The sequence below is a fragment of the Manihot esculenta genome, chromosome 5 (assembly GCF_001659605.2).
Source record: "Manihot esculenta cultivar AM560-2 chromosome 5, M.esculenta_v8, whole genome shotgun sequence".
NCBI lineage: Eukaryota > Viridiplantae > Streptophyta > Magnoliopsida > Malpighiales > Euphorbiaceae > Manihot > Manihot esculenta.
The window spans coordinates 24,762,383-24,773,355 of record NC_035165.2 but is presented as its reverse complement, the minus strand read 5'-3'; the positions used below and the strand labels follow the sequence as shown (position 1 = coordinate 24,773,355).

Genomic DNA, 10,973 nt, shown 5'->3' with positions numbered 1-10,973 from the left:
CAAGTCCAGCGTCTTGATGTGAGTATCTTAGCTTGAATTTTTGTATTGTTTGCAGAGTTCAAAAATCTTCTTCATATGGGGTGCTAAATGTCTGATATTGCTTTAGGTTTAGTGTCTTTTATGATCCTCGTGTGGCTTTAAATTAATGATTGTTTCCTGGTGTAGGCTTTCAAACTTTCAGGAGGCAGCAAGCGAATTTTTTTGTTTGCTACTGATGTAGCTCGTCGTGTGAGTGGAGAAACTATGGAATGGGATCTATGCTGTTTATTTGAGAGTAGGTCAAAAAAACCAAGTTTGATGGTTAAGCTATATCTTAAATCTCCGATCAATTATTATGTGATGTTGGTGGAAGTATGATCTTTGATATAACAAGTTTCTTAAAAATATTATGTGTGGTTCAGAAGAAAAGCAGAACTTTCAATGCAGTTAAGACTGCCCTAGTCGGTCCCTGTCTCTATGGCTAAAGATTGTCTTTAGACCCCTCAACCTCAAATATAAGCTCCACTGGGGAGTTTAAGATAACGTTGGAGGGCTATTTTCGTGTGCACTTCTTGTGCCAGTATCTGCAAATTTCTGAGAGTCCAACCTGGTTTTTGAATATTTCAAGCATAAAACATAATGATTCTTGTCATAGTTGATATCCACATAATAGCAAGTCTCCTGATTAGCTGGATATGTGTTATTTTGGCGACTGCTATGTTGGAGATAGATTTTCTGTTTGCCAATTTTGATGTGAGAAGGTGTTTGGATTTATCATGACAAGTTTTATGGATTACTTTCCTACTAATATCGGGATGAGATGTTTATATTTGTTCCTCTGCTTTATCTCCGTGGCAATATTGTCAACCATATGTATCCGCTCCAACAATTACTGGAACGAGTTATTTACGTCCATCCATTTTCTTCTTCAGGTATAAGAAGCAAGAAGTACTGTCAAGTGTTTTTTCTACCTAAGTTTGTTCATGTCAGGTTCTTACGATGATTCCATATCTAAAGAGGAAGAGGCAGAGCAATTCAGAGGCGGACGAAAAGATAAATACATCGGCCATTGATCAGGCAGATGATCCTACTAGCGGGGATTGGGATGAAAGTTGTCTTCCAAAAGCATTGGCCCGATCCATAAAGCATTCGTGGTAGGTCTACTGGGCTGCTTTCTAGACTCTGCTCCATTTCTTCGATCAATAACAATATCCATTACATTTTTGCTTGGCCCGTACCAAGCTGTCTTCAGGTGTTGTAAGAGTTACTCCATCATACTGTCACGTCCTTGTTTGGCTCTTTATTACTCCACTTAAATTCTTCCACTAGGCTCCAGCGACATCTCATTTCGTTGTAATTATCATTAAACTTTGCAAGCAGTATACAACATGAAGAAAACCAAAAAAATAAAGGTGATAAGCTATGCTGGAGCATTTACGAGCCTTTAACTCATTCTATTCAGCCTTTTCGGCGGAGAGAATTTTCGATTGGCGTACAGATTCTATCAAAGATAACGGAAGTACGTCCCTCAACATACATAAAAAGCAACAAACAATCCAGCAAAGTTCTTACTGCTACACCGTAGGCTATTGAATCCGCTTTGGGTGAGAAGTGGTCAAAAATTGGTCGGACTACCTTCAATACCGGAAATGTTGTAAAAACTAAGCCATAACGGCAATTAGTTCCTTTAATTTTTTGTGCTATATAAGAAAAAGGCATCTTACAGCTACATGTACCAAGCTTATATGGCTGACAGAAGGATAATTAGAAACTAAAACGAATAAAACCTAAATTTCTTTCCTTCAGCAATTAATCTCATGAATCATATTACATTCACAATTCCCCCATTTTTATTCAGTTCCAACTTCCCCCTCGCTGAAGCCAAGGGGCTCTCGCATACTCTTTCAAAATTAGAATTTGAAATTCAAATTTTAATCAGCTGGATTGGATTATGAACTTCGTACCAAGAGAGGAACTTGGCAATTTGGATGTTGTCTCATCTCCACGGAGGCTGTGGATGTTTATATTGTAACGAGTAAGGCTCCCAACCACCTTCTGGTTCCCTCCTTTTCCCTCCCACTCCAGAGCTCGAGGGTTGCACGGCGCCCCTCAAATGCTCCTCCATTGATCTCCCTTGACCGGTCATGAAAAGTTGCCTCAATCCCCCCGGACCTCCTTCAATTGCAAAACCAGAATTTAGATCAAGGCTAGGCCGCGAGGGCCCTGCACCATTTAAACTTAGTGGAGGTCCATTGGTCATACTCATCATGAATGAGGGTTGGGAGTAAGCAGGAGGAACAGCAGATGTAGAACCCAATATCTGAGGCACCACAGGAGCTACTCTTGAATCTACCATGTAAGGTATTGAGCCACCAGATCCATACATAGCTGAGGAGATGGACATGCCTGGCCCTGTGGTCAATCCATTGTACCCAAGGACAGGAGAATGTGTGTATGACACCGTTGGGATCCCAAGAAAACCTCCCATTCTTGCCACATTTGCATCTATTGCAGGGTCCAAAAGCTTGCCATTTGGCAACGATGGGTTTAGAGAAACGAAATCCCCTCTCCCAGCTTCCACTCTACTCCCCACTTCAACTCTAGTACCCATGATGGAAATGGCAGGATCACCTGATTTAGAACCTCCAAAAACACTTGCCTTTTGGTTGCCAAGATGGAGACCTTGATCAGAAGAATCATTGTGAAAAAGAGGCCTATCATTCAAATCAAAATTCCTTAGCTGCATAGATGATGATGAAGACGCAGGAGATGGGCTGCGATGGCCATTCCGGGGGTAGAACAGCTGTCCCTCCATCCTCAAACCCGAAGGCAGAGCATCACCATCATCACTGATGCGATTTAAATCCAGGTCGGGCCTTTCTGATCTTCTTGGACCCACTTCTAGTGAAGATTCCCCAGAATGCAGGTCAGATGAGACTGGAATTTGTCTTCCTGAAATAAAATCCATCACCTTCCCATCACCATCTTCAGCCACATTCAGATCTATAACAAGGCTGTCCTGTCTATGTTTTGAATTACTGCTGGTTCCCCCAGTCTCAATATTCTTGTCACCATCAGAAGTCTTGCGTGGTGAAGCTGGTCGAAACGCACTAGTAGCTGCAGATCCTTTCCATCCAAGAAAGCCCTCAAACTGCAAAGGTGCTGAAGGACATCCAGATGCTGTTGTTGGCCTAGAAGCTGAAACAACTGAAATTGGGGTTAAGACGGGATTCACTGGACGATCCATATCATCAGAACATACTTCTTGATTCAGATCGAAATCACATAACCCTTTCTCAGTATTAACTTCTGGTTCAGGAACCACTTCAGTCACCTGTGAGGACTCATGTGTAACATTTTCAGGTTCATTTTCCACCTTATTGGGACTAATTAAGCGCCCATCTCCCGCGATATATGAATCAGTAGGCTGATTTTGTCCAGTTGGAATTTCTTCTAGAGGGACATCCACCACGTCCTGCTTCACATTTATAGAATCTGGGCTACCGGGCTCCCCAACACCACTTCCCATTATTTTCTCTGAAGATGAGCTGCAAGATGGTTCTCTATAATCTACCACCTCTCTTTCCACTTGTTGTGCAACTTGCCGAGCAACTTCTAGAGCATCAACTATTCCATATTCAATTTCAATATCAGATCTCCTCCTGTCAATTGGATCAGGGCTCCGGGTATGCCTCTCTGGTTTAGAAAAATCAGAATCATCTCTTAAATCTTCAGCTCCATCACTGCTATGCTGCTGATCATCATTCACTGCTCCAATGTCTGCCATCCCTGCATACTCGGTTTTCTCCAATCTTCTATCTTCATTAGATGAGTCCTGCAGATTGTCAGGAGAACAATCATCTTTAGCCATAGACTTGAACACCAGTGCGCCATCATCTGTCCCAGCTTTTGGTGAAGATCTAGATGTTTCTGCATCAACAAATGCAGTATTGTTTGGACCAGAGTCACCCTCTCTAGCATCGACATTGTTTTGGTATACAGGTTCTGCCAACATCTCTTTAGAACTGGTGACAGCAGCACTAGGAGTACTATCTCCAGGTTCCGCCATACTAGAGGGAGAAGCCACCACACCCGAGTTGTCAGAGAAACTGCCATGCTTATTTGAAGCATCTAACTCTAGTTCAGATCTTTGTCCCTTTGGAATTTCAGAAGTATGAGTCTCAGTTGCAGCAGTTCCTTCAACATTACTTCTTGAGGATATTTCCTTCAATTGAGGACTCTCTTGAACAGAATTCGACATTACAGATGCGGTAAGAGGATCTGATGGTCTGTCCATGTTTCCATGAGCTTGAATCTGTACATTCTCAACCCTTTCTGATTGAGGACAATTTGGGCTTCTTGATGGCACGTTCTCATCCCTGGCAGATTCAGCTGCATTATTTTCCACATCAGCATTTCCTTTTGGAAGAGGAACATCTACAGCAGCATATTCTGCTTTATTGTTCTCAGTGGTGTGCACAATGGCATCGCATAATGCCCCTGTACTCTGAACATCATGATGAATTGCATCACTAACCCTACCTTGCTTCATGCTATCAAACAGTGCTCTTGCTCTATCCTGAACATGAGAACTACTGTGATCAAGAAGATTATTGATAGTGAACCAGATACCAGAAGAGACACACCTCTCTTTGTCTATTTGCAGTTTTTCCAGTGCTTTTAACAAAGCAGTAATCGACTCCTCTACAAAACCATCAGCTGTGTCACTACCAAACCTTTGAGCATCTTTTAACCATCTATCTATAAAACAGAGACCACCTAATTGAATAAAAAGATCAAGACATTCTTTATTCTCTGTAGCAGTAATTGTGCTTGCAACGGCAGCCCACTGCCTGGTTGCATCCCCAATGTTCTTCACAACACAATCTTTCTCTTTCTGCATCACAGCAACCAGCTCGTGCACACGTGAAGGGGCTGTGAGCCCATCCTTCATCTCGGTCAAGGTAAAGAAATCTTCAAGTGTCATAGTGCTTCACATTCCACACCTCCAAGTATTAAATAAGTCCTTGTGACATGATCCTTTTTTCTCCATTTAGAACATTTACCTTGTGAGAAATATCTTTAGAGGTTAGCCTGCAAAATGAAAAAAAAAAAAAAAAAAAAGAACTTCTAAGAAACAGTACCAGAAAGTAAGCAGCAGTAGCTGGTTGCCAGCTACACAAGTTCAGCTCTTTAAAAAAAAAAAAAAAAAAAAAAAAAGAAAAAGAAACTTTGACCCAGCATAAGTCACTGTCAAAGGGATTCTCCTTTTTTGTGGGTTTGGACTTTGGAGTATAATGCCAAAGAAATTGCAAATATAATCATTTGGAAAAAGCAATGCAGACATAATATTCTTAGCAAACTTAACTTCATATGTTCTGAACTTCCTAGTGACTTGTGAACCAAAAGAAGATGAAACAATTGCCATGAACTGAAAACAGCAATTAAACACTCATAAAGGTGACTGAGCACGTTTAGAACATCACAAAAATTAACTCGTACACTAAACTATCACAGATATTTTTACAATACAAAGAAAGTGGAGGCACTTATTCTATAGATGCCACAAAGTCCACAGGTTTGTTACATTGCTCATGTGTAAGAACATTCATATATATTTCAAATTAGCCAAAAAAAGAGTAAGAAAAACCTCAAAGAGGAACAACTAATGATCACTTATGAATTCTTATTAAACTAAAACAATTGCTAATCTAGCCTCATTTATTACTTTTTCCAATTAAAGGACCATAATGACTAATGAAAGCTGGTGATCTTTAATATCAAACTAAACAGAACAAAATTTGCAGAAAACAAAATTTTTTAGATTACTTGTTTAAGGATCCTCCTCTGTCCCACTGATCATGATCACACATAGATAATTGTTAGGAACCTCCCCTTTTCTTGGTGAAAGTTTAATCGACAAAAGAAATCAGATATTATGTTGAAGATTCCCATAGATTGCACAAATTGTAACCTTATGCAAATGGGAATTCACTTGATTAGTCCAAATTGAGAATCTCCAATCGATTGTCTATGTAAGGAAAATTTTATTGGTTAACCATTCATTTAAGCACGCTAAGGAGTGTGTTTGCTCCCCTTTAAGGATTTTGCACGTGCTACTGTAGTAAGAGATTCACTCCAGTAATCTGAGAGCAATTCATGGATGAAAAAAACGTCAACTTAAGAAAAAGTTGTCCTTATTAGGTGCATCTAAAAAGAAACAACAAAAGCACAGAAGAACATCAATAGGGACTTTCCCATAAAGTTTTCAAATTGGCAAGATACTTGGCTATTCATGTTTCACAAGTCTTGGCTTTTTTCCTTCCTTCCCATCTGTCATTTTTTGTAAAAGGCACATTCATAGAACAAGGATTTTTAAGATTCAGAAGCCGAAGAACTATACAACTAACAGGCAGGAGAATATGACTGAATTTGCAACTTTTAGAGAAATTTAATTCTCCTTGGAAAGTACATGAGATTCGTGTGCGGAAAACTGACATCCGTGGCTCATTGAACTAGAAATAACAGAATCATTGTGCATAACTAATGACACAAAAGCAATAAAATTTAATTGACCACTCAATAGAGCATCATTAAAGACACAAGGAACATTAAATACAGAATCCAAAGCTTAGCAAATTCTAAATAGATATCTTAATAGAAAGCATAATGACACTTGTTGCATTGCTTAAATCATGCAAGACAACCATGTATTTGAGTACTGTGTAAAACTCGAAATAAGCATTTGATAAAGCATGAAGTCTTAAAGCCAGAAACACCTGCTTCCCTAAATATATAGGGATATAAAGCACACTTCCCACATGTTCCTAAAACACACAGGCAACATATATTAAATAGATTTCAAAAACCCTTGAACAGACAAAAACTTACACTTCAGTTCTGAATATAGAAACCACTCTAACAACAACTTACTCAATGAGGAAAAGAATCATCAAAAAGTAACCATCAACTGAGCTAATCATGCAAACATACTGGATATTACGATTGTACACCCGATAGAAAGTCCAGTGATCGAAGATTATGACAGTTACCACTTCCAGAAGTGAAGCAAGTGGTAAAATGTAATTATGTAAGGCTAATGGCATGCTATGAGAATTACCAGTACATAAATCTCAGTTTGGGAGAGCAGCAATTATCCAAAGATCAAACTTATTGACAGTTTCACCAATTAAATACCGTCTCAAACCTGAAAGTGCACATAAGAGTCGTGATTAGGGAAAATAACAATAAAATCAAAGCACACGAGGACTAAATTAAATAAATAAAAATAAAAAGCGTCACATATAAATTACAGAACCAATCAGCTTAAAATAGAGAACAAAATCAAAAGGTTGAGGCTCCTTTAATTTCCTCTAAAAAAAACGCAAGATAGAACCACACTAGACAAGATAATAGCAATTACCAGAAACAAAGATCGAACCTTAGAATTCAAAACGGAATGAAGATAAAAACCAGAGGAAACCCTAGCTTTATGGGTATATTATAAAATAAGGAGTAAACAAAAGGAGATTTAAGAATTTCATTTAGATAATCACAATTAATGCAGAGAGATACAATTAACAACTCTAAACACCAGAAATGGAAATGAATTTGATAGGGAAATAAATCCAAATTGAAAAAACAGTAACTATGAGCGCGGAATGAAGTTTACCTTGATAAATTAATACAGAAAAATCAAATGAAAAACCCTAACAGCTAAGAGCGATACAGCTAAAAGCAGAGAAGACTCCAGTTTTCAGCTCGATAATCTCAATCTAGAACTTCGAGTCTACGGAGAAATTCTCTCTTCAGTGTTTTCTTCTTTTCTCTCACTTCACAAAACCCTCGCTTTGTTCTCTGTGAAGCCTTTTTTGGGAACCATAGAGAGAGAGAGAAAGAGAGCAACGTTTCATCTTCGTGCAATTTTCTTTTTTTAATTTTAATTTCAAGTTTAATTTATCTAAATTTTGAATTTTATTTAATATTTCGATTTTCTGGTCGGCTTTAATTCGCAATTGGAAGCACGTGCCACGCGTGGAGGAGCCGTTGGCTCGAAGCCGGCTCGGCAGAGACCTGGTTGTCCGGTGAATCGGTAACAATTGGATATTTATAAATAAAATAATAAAAATTTAATTTTTTTTTTTCAAAAAAAAAAGAGAAAGTGTCAATTTGAAAGTGGATGTTTATATAATGAGTTATGGTTGAAAGAAAGAAAGAAGAGGAGGATGGAGTTGGACAAGGTCCAAGCTGAAAACGAAAGGAGCACATCGTTTTCTTTGTCCTTGCTTCCATTCCATCCATGTCATTTCAATAACTTGATTACCTTTGTAAACTCACGCGCCCTGCACATGAGTCATGTCGGATTATTTTTTATTTAGTAATTATTTATATATTCATCATTCGATTGTTAGGGTCAAAGCCCCAATTCAATTGTTTTTAAGCATACTAAGCATCTTCCCATTTTTTTATATAGGAATATCCTCTCTCCTTCTTTTCCTAATTCTCTGCATTTAGTGCTTTTTTTTATAAGTAATATTTTGTGTCTGTTTAGCATTGAATTTGGTAATAAAAAGGACTTTTTAAAAAAATATTATTTTAGATGATATAAAAAAATTATTTTTTATTTTAATATTATTATAATTAAAATATATAAAAATAATTTTAAAATTTGTTAATATTTTACAAATAATATATTTAATAAAATATTTTTCTCAACATCTCTAATAATAATACCAAATAAATCTTTAATCTTCTTTTACCTCTTCAAATAAAAAAATAACCTTATTTTTTTAATTTGACCGTAAATTTCTCTGATTCCATCGTTGAAGTAAAATATATATAGTTTTTATTTGATATTTTTTAAATAATAATATTTTTTTAGTAGAAAGAGTTTTTTTGGCCACATTATTTGGCTATATTTCTGTCTTTATTATTCCATATTTGCGTTTGCAATTGATTTTCATATTCATTATAACCTTTGATTCTTTTTATTTTTGCATTGTAATCCTAATAAATTGACAATTTTCCTTACTTATTGAGAGTGAGCCCCATGCATTTATATTATGAAAAATGCACGTTGAGCGAGTATTATAGAATCTTCCACGTTCTTCCTTTATTATGTTGATAGCTATTGACATCCAATTTTTTATTTTGATTTTTAAAAGAGAAAACATTCAAATTAAATTGTGTGAATGCCTCTGTCCTCAGGTTGAATATGCATGTGATGAAAAGCAAAACTAAAGACTGCAAATTACTGTCAAAAACAACATTTTCAAAGGTTGTAGCTTGACTCTTTGCATCACTTTGATCATTTACACGTGGTAAGGTAATTAAAGGGTATAATTTAGTAAATTATTTTTTACGATCGGTCAATTTTGAGATTTTACAAAATTTAAAATAATAAATGAGGGTGAACTACTACCATGTACCATTGCAATGTCCCACATTTTATAGAATTTGTTAGAAAATGTGAGGTATCTTTTGATTATAGAATATGGCTTCAGATGGAATACTAAGAGAATAAAGCATGGATACTGGCATATAGGACAAGCCTAGGCAGTGAATAAAGAATATATACATCTTTCCTTCTTTTCTTTCTTTTTTGAAAAAAAATATTCTAATTGAGATCTCATAATAATATTTTTTATCCATTGGTAGATATAAGATGTATCAAATCTTAATAAGCTGTGAAACAAATAAGGGAAATACTATTTAATATGGAAATTCATTGATTAATATTTTAATTTTAAAAAATATATTAAAATATTTTTAAATTTTTAAAAAGTCTACTAATTATTTTTTTTTATTGTTTTGAACTGTTAAATATTAAAAAAAAAAATTTAATACTTTATGATAACCGTCGGGCTTCCTCTATTTTGGGCGAGGTCAGGTCCAAAAGGAAAATAATGGTCCAAAACCCATCAAACCCTCCTCAGGCTGACCAACTCAGCATCTCAGGCCTCGATCTAGGCACGCCGGGCCGGGTGGGTTACCCGCGAGCCCAGACCCAGCAGGAAGAAGTCCAGCCCGATGATGTGATGTGAGGGAGAGGAGCTAGCCCAGTCACTTCGCAGCCCTGTCAGCACGCGCGCCAGGGGAATTAAATGATCGTCTGACATGGAGAGGGGTCTGACACGTCCGTACGTACAGGCCCGAGTGACATAGACAGGTAGTATAATAGTAGGGAGGCGGGAGACGTCAGGAGCAGGTAAAAAAGGAGAAGGGATCTTCTTTGGAGGGGTCTTCTTCTTCTGGTTTTCTTCCTCAGCTCCATATTTTTATTTTTCTCTGCAACTCTTGCCTATCCATACTATACTAGTTCATGAATCTGACTTGAACGTCGGAGGGTCTCCACTAGAGCCTCCCCAGTAGACCCCTGACCATCTTTCCTTATTTTGCAGATCCTTTTATCAAATATAATATTGAGAAACCCATTTGATGGACTCATATGATGGAGCAAGAAGAAAACTATATCTATCATAGAGTAAGAGGAAGATCAGATTTATCAATTGGCGTCGTCTGTGGGAACGAAAGAGATTTTTACTATCTCTAAAGTTCCTAAATTTACCCATTGAGATCCACATGAAGGTATGAAAGTTTATATAAAAAGGAAGCTGGAGGTTTACAATAACCCAGCTGAAAAGAAAAATTCATTATGTTCAGGATTATTTTGATAGTCTTTCACATAGTTTATTTTAATATTTATTGAATTTTATTACTACTAAATTTTTCCTTAAAACCTGGTGAAGTGAAACTTTAGATCGAAATACTTATTTATGAGTATAAAATTTTAATATTTTCTATGGAAATAAATAAATAAATAATAAGTGATGTACATATTTATTGAAATTGTGAGGTCGGCCGTATATATGTTGTAAAGGTTGGATGGACAGGTCGGCTATAGGGTCCCAAGTTAGTAAATTAGAGAGAAAATTAATAAATAAAAAATAAAATAAAATAAAAAAAGAAGGATCTGCGAGAAAAAATAAAGCAGG

General features: G+C 36.8%; 1 protein-coding gene across 1 annotated transcript; it reads right to left on the bottom strand.

The window, feature by feature from the left end:
- Positions 1-1,629: 1,629 nt before the first annotated feature.
- On the bottom strand, positions 1,630-7,915 carry LOC110615168. The gene is made up of 3 exons (XM_021756894.2): positions 7,652-7,915; positions 7,100-7,186; positions 1,630-5,073 (listed from the first exon to the last, which is right to left on the bottom strand). The coding sequence occupies exon 3, from the start codon at positions 4,964-4,966 to the stop codon at positions 1,976-1,978; it is 2,991 nt and encodes a 996-aa protein (XP_021612586.1). The 5' UTR covers positions 4,967-5,073; positions 7,100-7,186; positions 7,652-7,915; the 3' UTR covers positions 1,630-1,975.
- Positions 7,916-10,973: the final 3,058 nt, after the last annotated feature.